The sequence below is a fragment of the Hypanus sabinus genome, chromosome 7, assembly GCF_030144855.1.
Source record: "Hypanus sabinus isolate sHypSab1 chromosome 7, sHypSab1.hap1, whole genome shotgun sequence".
NCBI classification, from domain to species: Eukaryota; Metazoa; Chordata; class Chondrichthyes; order Myliobatiformes; family Dasyatidae; genus Hypanus; species Hypanus sabinus.
Window position 1 is genome coordinate 142,628,255 of NC_082712.1, and position 17,040 is coordinate 142,645,294.

Genomic DNA, 17,040 nt, shown 5'->3' on the forward strand with positions numbered 1-17,040 from the left:
TAGGACTGTGTGGGACTATTTTGGGCATATCCTTAAACACGTGTCCACTAGCATCTGAAACACAGTTGCTATGTATTCATTAATGAGCCTCAGCGTGCATTCACCTGAAACATTGTCCTGACAGAAGGGCATTGACTTGAGACACAACTCACTCCCCAGACCTAACCTGCTGTTTACTACAGGCATTGTTTTTCAAAAGCCCTGAATAACATCCAACAGTACCCTCAACCGGATGCCAGGTTCCACTCACCCAGCCCAATTGGAAAACGTCTTCACCAGAGGGAGGCAAAGTGAAGTTCATATTTAAAGACAACTTTCAAACCACATCATTTCTCCCATTGGCCTGACCAGGTTTTCCTACCCCAGCCTCTGGCCCTACCGATTTACCCAGGGACAAGAGAGTTGATCCTTTTTACTTCTGCTTTCCCAGCAGCAGACAATACACCACACCATCTCAAAACACAAGGTCCAAGATCAAGGATCACATTATTCAGCCACAATAATCCCCAGAAACAGGCACACTTAAATTTCTAATTCCACTGGGAGTCCTAACAGCTTGTGGAGTGTACACTTTGAAAATAAAAGGAATGTTTCAGTATTTTATTCAGCCATGTTAACACCCTTTATTACAGCAGTAATAGGAATAGTTAGAACACGGTACTTTTAGAAAATAAATTTAATTACAACTTGCTGACAATATATGTGGCTACTCTCATATAGAACAATTAAATATATAATTCTTATTTAAAGACAAACATCAATTAACATTAACATCAATGCCGGTGAAGCCATTTCTACATCTGGCATTTTATGGATTGCTCGTATTTTTCTAAAAAGTTTTTCTTTGTCATTACATTAACATTACTCTAGTTTAAAAAGTCCCACATTGAAATAATGATACTGTATTGACATGTACTGTACAGTCATCTTCTTTTATTAATCATTCAAAAGCCCATACAGTTCTTATTTGAGAGACTCATTTTAGCCCCTTATCTCATCCTAGGTCACATGCCAAATTGCATGTGAAGCTGCGTCATTCTAGAAAACATTGGCGCTCCAGTTCAACACTTCAGTGGTCACCATTTACTAATTGGGCATTTCTCTGACATTTACTGATGCTATGCAGCCACTCCAAAACCACAAGTCTACCATCAGATTTCTTTCGAACATTTTGATCACCTTCATTACTTTGAACACAAAAGTGTTCGAAGTAAGGACCTTATGACACACTGTCATTAGTATTCTACGTCTCTGCTGTAGCAGTTGTGTGGATGATGGTGTTTGAGCACTTGTGAAGCAACAATAATTCAAAGTTCCAAAGCTTTACAATCAAAACCTAAGCAGTTTAATAAAATTATATTTTAAGAATTGTACACAGTTGACAAGCTTTCCTTAACAATGACTAAAAAAAATTCCACCCTGATGAACCAGCCATGAACATCCAGAAGAAGATGGTGCCTGCAAAAGTCACAACCAAGGGCAACATCCTCCAGACGGCTCATGATTCTACTTCTTTCATGCCTTCTTTTTCTTTCAAACATGGTTCGGCTACTGCTGGAGCCTGTGATCCATGTATTGTGGTGTGTTGATGGGCCAACTGAGCGAGCTTCACTTAGCCATCTCCGAGGGTGTTCTGTAAGGCTTTGAGCGAAGCACCAGGCCAAGAAGCCTGGAGACAGGGTGCGAGCCCATGATGAACTTCATTTCTCGCCAATATCAGTGATTGAAGCACCAGGGAAGTGAAATAATCCAAGCAAGTGCAGAAGGCATGGAGGTGTTCAGCATCACCTACCGGCCTCTCGCTTACAGCTGCTTGTTATAATGGTCTCTCTCTCTCTCTCACCTGTTGCTCCTGAAAGAAAGGAGCCTGCGTTGCAATGGTCTCTCTCTTTCAAGTCAAGTCAAGTCACTTTTCACAAGTCAAGTCGACCATAACTTCTGGTACAGCACACAGTAAAAGCTGCTCTCAGTCTGGAGCTGCAGTTCTGGGTTTTGGGCAAGCTTTAATCAATGTGGTTTGGGGATTGGACTCTGTAGTTCACATTGTGATGTTCTTCTGGTTTCTGGCTGCTTCTTTCTTTGTTGATTTTGAATTGGCGTGGCCTGCAAATGAGAAAGGAGGGACCAGAAACCAAAAAAACGCATTGTAATGTGAACTGCAGTCCAATCCACAAACCACAGACTCAGAACTTCAGTACCAGGGAGAGACAGACACCATTCAAACAGAGGGTGAATGAGAGACTGATGGATGGCATTGTACCCTTACTCACCTTCTACACCCAGCTTGATGTTTTCTATATTCCTTGACGCTTTAAGTCGGTAAGAAATGGAGTCAGTCATGGGCTCACTCCTCGTCTCCAAGCTTCTTGGCCTCGAGGCCACACACCTTGCTCAAAGCTTCCCAGAACTTCCTCAGATCGTTTAATTGCCCTGAAAACACACCGTCAAACTGTGTATCACAGGCTCCAATAGTACCAGAACTACATTTGAAAGAAACAGAAGACACAAAATGAAGTAGTTTCATGGACCATATGAAGGATGTCGCCCTTGGTAAAGTTGTTCATTGGTACCATCTTCTGATTTTGTGTTTTGCACTCTGTGTTTCTCACTCTTTTCTGTTGCCATTTGCGCAATTTGTTTTTTTTTGTGCGTGGGAGAGGGTTGGTGCTTTTCTTTGACAGGTTCCATGGTTTTCTTCGTTTCGTGGCTGTCCGTGGGGAAGATGAATTTCAGGGTTGTATACTGCATACATACTTTGATAATGAATGTACTTTGAATCGTTGATTCCAATGACCACCACACCTCATAAAAGGCAACATTTTTCTTGTACTAATTTGCAACAATCAATACTGAGAATTAAAAGCCCAAGTGGATATCTCTCAACAAATTGGATACAATCCAAGAGCTATCACTAGCATGAATATTTAAAGTCAAAAAATTTAACTAAGAAAGCACAACCTACATTCTCTGAGGGTGGAATCCTGTCAGAGGCTCACAGTTTATGCTAATTCTCAGCAGGTTCTTGTTAATGTGGACAATCAGGTGAAACCTCACAGAAATTTATCCATTAACTTTAAGGCTTGAACTTAAGTGATGAGAAAAACAATGTGAGTTGGTTATTTTGTCCACTGCATTCTAAAAATAAATCTTAAACTAACTGGAATAATGCCCCATAATCTGTACAAAAACTGCTCATCCAACAGCAATACTGGTGTAGACAAGCTATGAAAGTCTTTCACATGAGGAAAGGTCCACAACACACCACATCCAACCTCATTCAGTGCAATCACTTTGCAATAAAACTATGAAAACTGGTAAATGCCATTTACTGATTCCTCTTCAGGGAAGCTGGTATTCGCATTCCTGAGCTCCAAACATTATTATAAACACATTTGTTACAAAAAGAGGTGAGGGGGCGGAGGAGGGGGAGGAGAGGAGAAGGGGTAAAGACACAAAGTGGAAGAGAGTCGAGGATCAATTTGCATTTCACAATATTTAAACATTCAGCCAGCAACACTATTTGTGGTCCTTATGGCTGTGGCTTGCACCATGCCTACGTCTTCTCTTTGGCTTCACGTGCTCCTTTTCTTCTGTCGGCCAACTAAACCCATTAACAATTGCAGTACCACTGTCATTATCAATCTCTTCATAATCAGAATATTCTTGGGCTGCTCCTGTAAAGTTTTTGTCAGGGTAAATTTCTTTGAGCTTTTCATCAAAGTACATTTCCAGACTTCTACCAGCTTGGGCCACCTCTGAATCTGGCTGTAAAAGATCACAGTAGGTTCACTCATTTTGCATACTTAGAAAAATCAATACTGTTATTCAATGCTTATACTTACTGAATTTCAACTGATAATGGTCAAAATCTGTTTTTCTACAGATACGATTTACAAATGCAAAATCTCAGTCATAAGGCCTATAGTGCAAAAACAGGCCCTTTGGCCTATCCCCTTCACGGAACCATCAAGTGCCGATTTATGAATCCTATATTGTTATTTGCACATTCCACTTAACGAGTACCAGGTTTCACCCATTACCCGCACACTCAAGGCAATTAATAGTGACCAATTAGCCCAACAATCCGGGTTTTGGGGATTTTTGGGAGGAAAATCAAGCCCCGATTGGAAACCCATATAGTCATAGATAGAATATGCCAAATAAACAGCCTTGGTGGTTATGACTGCACCCAAGTCACTGGACCTACAAACCAGCAGTTCTACATCTCTGCCTCTGTGCTGTCACCTATCAAAAATGAATGCATTGATTTGAAGTACTATTACTTTATGAAAAGTTTAGCCATTAAAGAGGTTAAATGAAGTTTATAAACCATTGCCATCAGTAGTAAATGGACAATTTCTATTTAAGAATGCTAAAAATAGCTGTTATGTTTAGCACCTCCTCAGCATGGGAAAACACTAAAGCCAATTCTAAAATTTACATTTTGGCCAAATGAGTTCAGAGAACTGTGTAGACAGGGCATGGAACTATACATCTCCAAACTTATTAAGATTCATAAATACATCATTCTGATATGAACATTTAATTAAATGCAGCTTTAAAATATCCATCCTTAAGAAAGTTTGTAAAGGATCTCCTTCACTGTTGAAATGTACACTGAAATTACGATTTCTAAAGGAGCCTTGAACTATTCATGTACATGGGAGCCATCTGAAGTTATGCACGTGTCCTTCGTCCATCTATTACTCACTGTTTGTAAGAAATAGCAAAACTAAGTTCCTTGTGATGAGATTTTTCAAATTCTCCAGAAGATGCAAACCGATACTAGGCTAAAATGAAAGTTGCTTTCAAACACCTGAACGTTCTATGGTATAAATTGACAACAACAAACCTACATAATGGTAGATTCACAGCTGAATTAACTCATGCCATAACACTGGTAAAATAGCACATCAATGTCCTGCAGACTGTGAAAAGCAACGTCAGGACTTCTAAGAGACAATTAAAATCAGATAGCATCTGTACATCTTACTCACATAATTAAATTTTGCACAGTTCATAAACATAAGCTGAATGTCAGAAATAAATTCTTCAGGTGTGTAATAATGGAGTGGGCTCTTTTTCTGAAGTTTTGCCCTCACAGTAGAAAGATCCATTGGTCTTTTGATTATCTGGTAGTAATGACGGGCCTGAATAAAACCAATCATTAAATAGTTAGCAGCATGCATTAGAAAGGAAAAGCATTGATGAACCAAAACAAAAGATAGACACATTTTATTTACACAGCCATTTAATCATCCCTGTCTTCTATCTTCTGGCAGTTCGCTTTATAGTGCCTCAATACTTGATTAAAATGGTTACATTTCTAAAACCTGATTGACCTGAAAGGTTTGCTCTCACTGTTTCTACATGGATGATGTCTAACCTTCCAGCATTTTGCTTTCATTTCATTTTTCCCCACTATCAGTGGATTTTAGTTTCATGAGCTATAGAGTCAGGGGCTTGGCTAAGTGATAGCATTCTTACCCCAGCATCAGAAGACAGGCTTCAAGCTCAGAAGTTTTTGAAGGCATAATCTAGGCCAATGTTTCGGTGCTGGACCAAGGAAGAGCTATAGCCCAGGTAAAACTTTAACCTAAGGAACCACTAGCCCTCTCATGTGGTCTTGCCCCAAGATTGGGATACTTTAATATCTGTAAAATTGATTACCTAAACTACAGTAATCATGCTCTGCACCACTACCCATGCCCTGTGATGTCCTCATAGGTCATGCTGGCCCTCTTGATCTACTACATAACATATTTGCCCTTCAAAAATGAGCCAATGTCAGCGCCTAAATGCACAATATTAAATTACCTCCTTGAAGGCCATAAGTCATAGCAGCAGAATTAGGCCATTCAGCCCATCGAGTCTTCTCTGCCATTCCTTCATGGATAATCCCAGATCCCACTCAACCCCATACACCTGCCTTCTCACCATATTCCTTGATGCCCTGACCGATCAGGAATCGATCAACTTCTGCCTTAAATAAACCCACGGACTTGGCCTCGGCCGCAGTCTGCGCTAGAGCATTCCACAGATTCACCCCTGAGATTCAGTACATTGGCCCATTCACACAATCCATACTTGAGTTAAAATACAGTTCAAAATCACTTAATACTTTGTGTACAAGCAGTGTGCAAGTTAGATGCAACTGGTTAATGACCAAACTGATGCTTTAGCACTAGTGCATTGGCAAGGCAATTCTCCACAAATATGCTGATGAGTTCCTTCACTGCATTAAGGCAGTTGCTTTGTACGATTTACTGTAGCCAAAGGTTGCACTCACCTTTGTGAAACACAACAGCAAATGCCAGTGAACTATACTTACCAGTGGGCTGACAGGCTCATGAAAGGGCAGGCTGAGGGGGTAGCAGTACAAGTGTAAAGTCAGCTTTTCACATTTCTGTAGGCAATACAGTTTGAAGTTAGGAAAGAAACTCTCAGAATGGATACAGCTCATATATTCATCTACACACTACCCACTAAGTCTCCATCCTAGAAGAGCAATTTAGACTAAATATTGAAAGAAAGAGAGAAAAGTGGAAGGCTACTGAACTGCATGGCTGTTGAACATTGAAAGCATAGCCCTTTAATAAAGGATCTACTGCTTTTCTGTCATATATGACAAATAAACTCTTCTTTGGCTTCCAGATGGATACAGGTATCAATTTTAATTGATTTTCAGTGACAAATTCAGCCACCTTCATAAGGGATGATGCCTGGTCACGTCCAGTCTGGTGGTATATATACCACCACCACCCCACACCCACCCCCTCCTGATTGGCTCGTCTCCAACCATTCAGGTTTTCAGAAATTAGATTGCAAACAAGGTGGGACAGCAAAAACCTGATTGGTTGAGGATTAACCAATCAACAGGGGTGGATGACAGAGGTGTATATACCACCAGACTTGCCGTGCTTAGGCATCATCCTTGATGAAGATGGCAGAGTCTGTCAGTGAAACGTCAATTAAAATCAACACCATTACTCAGCTGGAAACCCAAGGAAAGTTTACTCTACAGCCCTTAAAGTTTCCCCTTTTAAATAGATAATATTCAGATAGTTGCACTCAGTTACTATAAACAAGTAGTTAGGGAATACTACAATCACCTTTCCAAATATCTGCAAATCCAACAACTTGTTTTCAACCATTGCCTGATTGTTGATTCAAAGACATCAGAATGAAATTCATTCACACTGCAACACCATACAATGCACTAATCCCAAACATTAGAGACAACTGAACTTATGGGCTGCTACTCACCCTTTGGTCACTTATGGAGAGTCCCTGTAATGTCCTTATTCCCCTGTTTTCGTTGATATGCCGCGTATTTTCACAATCATATTCCACTTCTGGCATCACCACATTCCGACACAATGTACACAACCACTCACCCCTGTAAATCAATATTTTTAATGTACAACTGAACGAAAGGAGTAAAGAACAATTACTGGTGGTCTGGTTAAGAAATGGAAATTTTAACTCGCTCCCTCTAAATACAGTCTGCCTGCTGCACATCTTCCACAACTTTTGTTGGCGCTGCAATCTCCAAGATCTGCAGAGTTTTGTTTCTCTCTGGACCAATTTCTGTTGCCTTGATTACAGTTAAATCTTGCAATCTTAAACATTAGCCAATTGTTTAGCATATTGTTTAACTTTATATAAACTAATGCACCAAAGGACATGTTTTTAAATTATGCTGTTCAACAGTCAAAACATCCTTCACTTAAAATAAATCTACTCTAAGATGGTGCCTGTGTCAAAGCTACTTTTAACCAGGGAAATGGTACAAGATGCCATCCCTGGTTGCTGCCTATTTGCAGTATTATCTCCATCATGGAAGGTTTTTTTGATGCATGTGGCTTTGCTGGAAGCAATATTCTTTTTGAATGTTTTCAATTTTTGCATAAATGGCAAAAATGGCTATATTCTGTCTTCAAGTACAAATCTAATCACCAGAATCACTTTTCCCTGTGAAGTCTTTAAATTATATTAAGATATTGGAGACATAAAAGCTTTGGAAAGAGAAACCCTAAAAATAACGTATATATACTAAAAATGCCGAATTAAACCTGTCTTGTTTCTTTTGAAGTCGTCAATTTGCATGTAGCTGAGAGGGAAAGGTAGTAATGTTGTCAAATTCCCAGCAAAATTACATTGTAAGTGAAATTGAGATCAAAGACTTCAAAATTAAGTCATCTAAAGCTCTTAGATACCAGAACAAAATGTGTAACATAAATCCAGATAGTAGGACACCGCTAATAGATATCAATGGGTGGCGGGAGGGGAGAAGAGGGGGGCAGTGAAATTCCCATTTAAAGGTATGCTTCAAAATAAAACTCAGTAAGCACAGGTCACCTTGCACTGATTTGCAGATACAAATTAAAAGACATGACACAACAATGTAATCCTTAGTTACACCGATCGCTTAAATCTTTAAAAATATAATCTAGCAATTAATCACCGTTTTGGTTTCATGTTGTATCCTGTTTTGTATTAGTATCAGTAAACCACAGCTTGCTGTACTGAGTACTTCAGTAAAATAGCTGCACGTTATTTCAGAGAAAAAAAGACAAATTTATTTCAATGTATTCATCTTGTTTCAACACAATGGGTTCAGAGAATTCTACAGCACAAAAGAGGCTATTTAGTTTATGTCTGTACTTGATCATTGAAAGTATCCAGCAAATTTGACTCTCCCATTGCAAACACTTTCTTTTTAAAATTTATGGATACTGCTTTTTTTTCTGCTTTTCATGACTTGACAAGCTTCAGCAATGATAATTCTTTCATTTGGCTCTATTGCTTTGCACAGTAAGCTCATGTTTTCTGGTCGCCAGTTCACTAACTGGCTGTATTTTTGACATGTCAGCCTGATCTCATCATATCCTTTGTTCTAATGAAGAGACACCCAAATTCTCAAAACTTGGACATCGCTTTGGTGTTTTGTCATGTGTTATATGAATCTTCTCTGCAGTTTCTCTGTACCTATTCACTTTGTTTACCTAAGAGCATTCAAAACCAGGCACTCTATTACAAGGCAAGCAAATTACAGTATTTTTAAAGTTTTGCATTTCTTTCTTGCAAAAATGTTTCTCTATAAAGCCTACAATAGTATACGCCTTTCAATTGTATTTTCCTCCTGTTCTCACAAAGACCCTGAAATCCCTACATTTTGAACATTTTCCTTTTATTCTACATCTCCATAATCACTTCTTCCTCTGAGATGCCCTGCCTCACAGAGCAGTGTAAAATCCCACTGACGTCTTTATCTTCTTTATCTTATTGTGGAAAGTGTTGAGGTGAAAACTGATTCAAATATATAACATGATGAGGGTAGTTGTTGGTACAGAAAGGAATGACATGAATATTTTTTTTTAAAACATTATGTGTTTGGAATCGAGAATGCACTACCTGCAGGTGTGGTGGAAATGTTCACTCTTTTAGCTTCCAAGAGGGAATTAGGTAAATATACAATGAGGAAAAACTTGCAATGCTAGGAAGTGGAACCAGCAAGTTAGTTAAAGACCAACTCACTAGATCCAGCCTGGACACAATGGGCCAAATGGCCTTCTTCAGTGTCACAGCCATGATTCTGAATTCCACTTTTTTAAATAATAAATAGTAGTATGATTTGAACAACAGTAATAGCATGATTGATATTCTGGTAACTCTGCTTTTATAGGGTTTTTTTTGAATCCCTGTCAAAACCAACTTGAATTCTCAACCTCATCATAAAGTGCACCATTAACAGACAAAGGTGACAAGTAACTAAATAGATTTACATTGGGAAGCTGAGAAGAGAAGGCACGTGACAGCTGAGGTGGAACACCTTTGGGCATCGGTCGCAGCACAACAGCTCCCCGCCATTTAAACAGACCGCGCAGTAATCCTCGTTGTCGTCTGTAGCGCTTGCTGCATTTGGGGTCGCATGAGAATTTGCTTCCGAGGTTTTGTCATCTGAAGGAGATGGGAATGGTGCAACATCGGGTGGCAGCTCAGAGGTAACTGCTGCCTCTTCTGCCTCACATTGTTGAGGAGGAGGAGGGTTCGAGTTCGGCGGGGTGAGAGTGCTGTCCAGAGTAATGTTCTTCAACAAAAAGTAACAACGTTAATATAGAAAGTAAACCCAGGGCAACCATTTCCATAAGTATTGCATCACTTCTAATTTTAAACAAAAATATAATAGGCAATGCAAGCAACAATCATATCAACTTTAAAAATGTTTAGTAAATCAGCTCTAGCTTTCTCTCTAAGCATCAACTTAGCTTGCTTTCACTTTGTTTTCTGAGAGACTACTAAGAGTTTGTAAATGTTCAACTGATGCAACTCTGGCTCATGTTATTGTGCTGCAGGTACATAGAAACAAAGTCCTTCGTAAAAAAATTATCAGCTCACCAATGAGAGAGCATTACAAACTGAGCTTGTAACACAATGATAGATCGTTATTTAGCACAGGAAATATAGAACCCACAAAACAGAAACTACCATATGTTAATCTAAGCCCTGCCAAATAACACTAGGAAATAAAAGCAAGCTATAAGGACAAAAAAAACTCCATTATCATGGTAAATGGGATAGTGTATATTGATTTAATTTTTCCCAACAAATCCAATACTCATACACTTAATTGTAACAAAACCATGCAGCACTTGGGTTAGTAAACATTTAATTTATTGAAGTTTAACAGATTGTTTTATGAGTTGCTGGCATCAAATCTCTCTCTGCTCACCTTTGTTGCAGTATTTGAAGTCTGACTGTCCATCATGACAAGGGATTTACTTTCATCTTCATCAACAGCTGACTGCACTTTGAAGATGGGGAGCTGGCCGGCGGATGGTGCACAGATCTCCAATCGCTCCAAACGCACATAAGGTAACTTCACCCCATCCTTTTGAGCCCTATATGAAGCAAATTAAAAATCATATAATTATTGACTAGAGTAAAATTGAAATACAGGAAATAGTCTACAGAATGTTGGAGTGTAAAGGCATGATCTCCTTCTCTAACTGAGAGCTCAATGAAAAGACTGCAGATTTGGCATTGAGTACCACAGCACAGAAACAGGCCATTCAGCCCATCTAGTCTGTGCCAACCTGATTTTTTGTCAAGTTCTGTCTACCTACATTCAGACCATACCTCTCCAAACCCCTCTCATCAATGTACTAATCCAAACTTCTCTTGCAGAATGGAGTTTTTTTTTTCCCTCTGCACACAATATTGTGGATTTCAAATGGTGATCAAAGGTACAAATGGTACAGAGGATGCAGCAGTTCAAAGTAAAATTTATCATTAGAATATATACATGCCACCACATACAATCATTTTCCTGCAAACATCCTGAGCAAACCAATAGAACAGTTACTGTAACTGTAAACAGTTGGTGTAAAGGTAGATACAAAATGTGGAAAGACTGAGAAATGAGGCAGCAGATAGGGCATCAATGCAGTCAGTTGAATGGTTCGTGTATGTCTATTTTAATCTGATTTGTATCAACAACCAGGGTGCTGAACATGGATCAGCTTATGGATCTATGATGTTGTGGCCATTACAGACTTAGCTGTCACAAGGGCAGAAATGGCTGCTGGACATTCCAGGGTTTAGACATTTCAAAAGGGCCAGGCAGAGAGGTAAAAGAGGTGGGGGAGTGGCATTTCTAATCAGTGCAGAGAGGAAGGGAACTGTGGTGGGACTTGTCTACAAGTCAATGTGTGGAAGTCAGGAACAGGAGGGAGCAATAACTCTATTGGGAGAGCGATCCTACCCCCATAGCAACAGAGACACAGAGGAACAGATCGGGATGCAGATTTTGAAAAAGTGCAAAATTAACAGGGTTGTTGTTATGGGTGACTCATATTTCCTAGATTCTTGACACAAGACGTGGACAAGCCAAGTGGAGGAGAGACTACACTGGGTCTAGTGCCAGGCTCCAGTGACAGATCTCAGTGGGTGAGCATTTCGAAGACAGCAACCACAACTCCCTGGTGTTTGCCTTTAGCTGTGGACAGGGATTGTAGCAGGTGAAATGGCAAAGTATTTAACTGGGGGAGGGAGAATTATGAGACTAATAGGCAGGAACTTGGGAGCATAAATTGGGACCAGATGTACTCAGGAAAAGAAACAGAAATGCAGAGGTTGTTTGGTGAGCACTTGCATGGGGTTCTGGATCAGTTTGTCCCATTGAGGCAGGGAAAGAACCATGGAGGATAAGAGAGGTAGAACATCTAGTCAAGAGGAAGAAAGTAGAATACTTAAAATTTAGGAAACCAAGATCAGACAGGGCTCTTTCATTCTAAGGTAGCCAGGAAAGAGCTTAAGGACGAGAGCTAGAAGGTAACATGAGAATGAGTAGGATTAAGGAAAATCCCAAGGCATTCTACGTGTACATGAAGAACAAGAGGATGACTAAAGTGAGGGTAGGACTGATGAGGGATAAAAGAGGAAATGTGTACAAGTTGGAGGTGGTGGGGAAGGTTCTTAATAAATATTCTGCCTCAGTATTCACCTGTGAGATGGAAATCAATGAATGTAAGGACAGCAAGGAACAGGCTAATAGGCTGGAACACGTCGACATTAAGAAAGAGGATATGAAACTAGCAAGGAATTTTAAGCCATTCACTATTATTACTATACCCCTCACATTAAAAGGTACTATACAAATCCAAGCAACTGCTGTTTCAAACACCCGAAAATCAGAGGGGTAAGATTTCTAACAAGTCTGAGGAACCAGTCTTACTTTTCATCAACCTCACAAAAAACACCACTAATAACATCATACAATCAAAAAACTATGTCACAAGGACAGGAAAATGACATTTTTTTCTTCCAAAAATTTCAAGATGTAGCAGTGAGCACTTGCAGTTCTCTCATTCCTATATTTCACTTCAACTTAATAAATGGAGAAAAGGAAGAAAAATCGGGGGGAAAATGCAATGCATCTTCCCAACTCTTTTCTTTTTCCAGCTAATTCACTATGGACTCTATCAGTGAACTATTCTACTCTTGTGCACATTAGAGACACTTCTCTTTTCTTCACACCATCTGTATGTCATGTCTCTTTGCGTTAAACTTTGTCAGATGTTCCAATCTGATGGACTGTTCCTTTCACCACTTGGGTGTACTTTTCCAGCCTTCTAACAACACATGCACCTTCCCAAGCAGCACACACAAAATGCAGCAGGCCAGGTAGATCAATGGTTACAAGTGATGGATGATGGAGCCATGGACAATGCCTGGCCTGCTGAGTTCCTCCAGCATTTTGTGTGTGTTGCTTGGATTTCCAGCATCTGCAGATTTTCTCTTGCTTGTGCATGCACCTTTCTGGCTGTCTTCTTACATGTGCACCATTCTTTTTATTTCCTTCTGTTTCCATACACATCAATACTTTTAACTCATACATTGCTCTACTGTGTATAGATTGTGTCTAATAGGCTGTTACATCATCCATCACTTGTCACCTCTGGTTTGCAATGTCATCCATGGTTCCTTCATTCTGTGAATCCAGTGTCAAATCTTGAGATCCACTGGCTCTAGGATCTAGAAAATGCAAAAAAATTTATACCATCAGAAAACTATTCACAAAAAAAAAAGAGGCCTGTAGAGGCTAGGTTTTAAGTCAGATTATTATGTAAAAAGTGCCCATGCTTTTTTTTTGCTGGTGTTGTGTGGGGGGGGGGGGGGTCATTGCTTTGCTGCTGCTTATGCGTGGGAGGGGGAGCTGGGGGGGGCTTTGGGATTCTAACTGTTATCTGCCATTCATTCTTTGGGGCACTCCTCTGTCTTCATGGATGTCTGCGAAGAATAAGAATTTCAGGATGTATGTTGTACACATTTCTCTAAATGTCCCTATTGAAACCATATTCATTCAAATCACTGCAGACATTAAGTGAACCAAGGAATATGAGGATAAAGCTGGAACCGGTATTGTGAAAGATTACGTGTGAACCATGAATGAAGAAGCCAGCTTACTTTCAGCATTAACAGAAAGGTTCATTGGTTCCTTGCAGCTGTCCTCCTGGAAAGGGCTTTGTTCAGTTTCCATGGATTCCTTTGGTTCTCCATTGTCACTGTCTTTAGACTTAGAAACAGAGATCAGTTCTTCAGTACCGATTATAACAAACAGATAGTTAAATGTAAAAAAATCAAAATAATTTTATGGCAATCCTAACAATCCAAAACAGTGTTCTAAGCAGGCCTAATCTTCTAATGATGTAATTGAGACAGAAATAGAGACATAGAAAAGTACAGGCCCTTTGGCCTATCTGGTCCAAGCTAACCCATTTAAACTGCCTACTCCCATCAACTTGCATGGGGACCATATCCCCACCATCCACGTACATATCCAACCTTCCCATAAACATTTAAATTGTACTCGCATGCACCACTTGCATTAGTAGTGTGTCTATCATGACAGAGTGAGTGAAGACATTTCCCCTCATGTTCCCCTTAAACTTTTCACCTTTTACCCTTAACCTATGACTTTGGTTATAGTCCCACACAACTTCAGCAGAAAGAGCCTGCTTGCATTTAATCTATCTATAAGCCTCATAATTTTGGATACCTCTATCAAATCTCCTCTCAATCTTCTACCTTCCAAGGAATAAAATCCTAATGCATTCAATTCTTCCTTATAAATTCAGTTCCTACAGACCCAGCAACATCCTTATAAATAAAGTTAAAAGAATATAGAGAAAATTTATATTTTTCCTGTAGGTAGGTTTCCAAAACTGCGCACAGTACTACAAACTAGGCCACACCAATGTCTTATACAACTTCAACATAACATATGAACTCCCGTACTCAGTACTTTTATTTATTAAAGACAATATGCCAAAAGTTTTCTTTCCAACTCTATCTACCTGTGATGCAACTTTCAACGGATAATGGATCTGCATTCCCAGATCTCTGTTTTATCACACTCCTTAGTGCCCTACCTTTCATGGTGTAAGACCAAGCTGGTTGGTCCTACCAAAGTGCAACACATCATTTGTTTGCATTACATTCCATATGCCGTTTTTTCAGCCCGTTTTTCCAGCTAGTCTATATCCCATTGCATAATAGCCTTCCTTGCTTCCATAACACCCCCAATCTTGGTGTCATCTGCAAATTTGCTGATCCAGTTGTCATCCAGTTATCAACCACATTATCATCCAGACCATTGATACAGATGACGAACAACGGACCCACACCAATCTCTGCGGCACTCCACTAGTCACAGGCCTCCAGTCAGAGAGGCAACCATCTACTACCACTCTCTGGCTTCACCCACAAAACCAATGTCTAATCCAATTTACTGCCTCACCTTGAATGCCAAGCAATTGAACCTTCTTGACCAATCTCCCATGCCTGACCTTGTCAAATGCCTTGCTAAAGTCCATGTAGACAACATTCACTGCCTTGCCTTCTTCCACCTTCCTGGTAAAACTCTGAGATTGGTTAGCCATGACCTACCATGCACAAAGCATGCTGAGTATCCTTAATCAATCATGCCTATCCAAATACTTATATATCCAGTCCCTTAGAATAACTTTCAATAGCTTTCCCACTACTGATATCAGGCTCACCAGCCTATAATTTTCTGCTGTATGCTGAGAGCCCATTTTTTCCAAAAACAGCAGAACAACATTGGCTATACTCCAATCCTCTGATACCTCCCCTATGCTAAGGGTGATTTAAATATCTCTGATAAAACCCTACTATTTCTGCACTTGCCTCCCACAGGGTCTGGCCCTGGGGATTTATCCACCCTAGTTTGCCTCAGGACAAGTAAACACCTCCTCTTCTGTAATCTGTATAGTGCCCATGAAGTTGATGCTGCTTTGTCTGAGTTCTGTAGACCGAGTCTATCTTCTGAATAAATACAGATACAAAAAAAATTTAAGATCTCTCCCATCTCTTTTGGCTCCATACATGGATTATCATCCTGATCTTCTGGAGGACCAAATTTGTCCTTTGTTCCCTAACCTGTTATCTTTCCCTTTTATTCTGATAGGCACATACAAGTTATGTACTCTCAAAATTTCACTTCTGGGGGCCTCCCACTTACCAAATACATTTTGCCAGAAAACAACCTGTACCAATCCACACTTGCCAGATAGTTTCTGATACCATCAAAATTGGCCTTTCCCCAATTTAGAATCTCAACCCACAAACCAGACCTATCTTTTCGCGTATTTACTTTGAAACTAATGGCACTGTGATCATTAGTTGCAAAGTGTCCCCCTACACAAACTTCTGTCACCTGCCCTGTCTCATTCCCTAATCAAGTATCACACACACTCTTGTAGCGATTTCTGCATACCAATTAAGGAAACTTTCCTTAACACATTTGTAGAACTCTATCCTGTCTAGTACTTCTATAGTATGGGAGTCCCAGTCAACTTGTGGGCAGCTAAAATCACCTACTATAACAAACTTGCTTTCTTGCAAGCTCTCTACAAATTTGTTCCCCTAAATGCCTTGAACTGTTGGGTGGTCTATAATGTTGCCTCATTAATGTGGCCAGACTTTGTTATTAATCGTTTCACCCATAACATCTCACTAGATGAGTTCTCCAATCAGTCCTGACTGAGCAATTACATGACATCTTCCATGACTGGTAATGCCACCCCTCCTCCTTTAATGCCTTCTGCTCTGTCATATCTAAAAAAAGAAAACCCCAGATACTGAGCTGCCATTCCTGCCCCCCCCCGCAACAAAGTCACGTTAATGGCTACAATATCATAATTCCAAGTGTTGATCCATGCCCTGACCTCATCCACTTTTCCTACGATACTACTTGCATTGAAACACACACAGCTCAACCTTTGCACCATACTCAACCTTTTGATTCCTGACTTTGTCTGATGTCTTAACAACACATCTGCACACTCTGGATCCCATCTCCCTGCGACAGTTTAAATCCCAAACCCCCACCCCCACATGCAACAGAAGCAAACCTTCCTGCTAGGATATTAGAACCCCCCCCCCCAATCACGTTCAAGTGTAAATCATCCCTTTTGTACAGATCCTACCTTCTCTGAAAGACAGCCCAATGAT

The 17,040-nt window shown here is 40.0% G+C and overlaps 1 protein-coding gene across 2 annotated transcripts in view; it reads right to left on the reverse strand.

Moving 5' to 3' along the window:
- Positions 1–608: 608 nt before the first annotated feature.
- Positions 609–17,040, reverse strand: part of trim66 (tripartite motif containing 66) — a 176,681-nt gene continuing 160,249 nt past the window's right edge. For both annotated transcript variants that reach the window (XM_059975842.1, XM_059975841.1), the window contains 8 exons: positions 13,972–14,080; positions 13,461–13,539; positions 10,736–10,904; positions 9,789–10,093; positions 7,267–7,399; positions 6,332–6,406; positions 4,998–5,150; positions 609–3,765 (listed from right to left, as the gene is read on the reverse strand). In XM_059975842.1, coding sequence (XP_059831825.1) covers positions 3,517–3,765; positions 4,998–5,150; positions 6,332–6,406; positions 7,267–7,399; positions 9,789–10,093; positions 10,736–10,904; positions 13,461–13,539; positions 13,972–14,080 — 1,272 coding nt within the window. In that variant the 3' untranslated portion in view covers positions 609–3,516. The remainder of the gene's footprint in view (positions 3,766–4,997; positions 5,151–6,331; positions 6,407–7,266; positions 7,400–9,788; positions 10,094–10,735; positions 10,905–13,460; positions 13,540–13,971; positions 14,081–17,040) is intronic.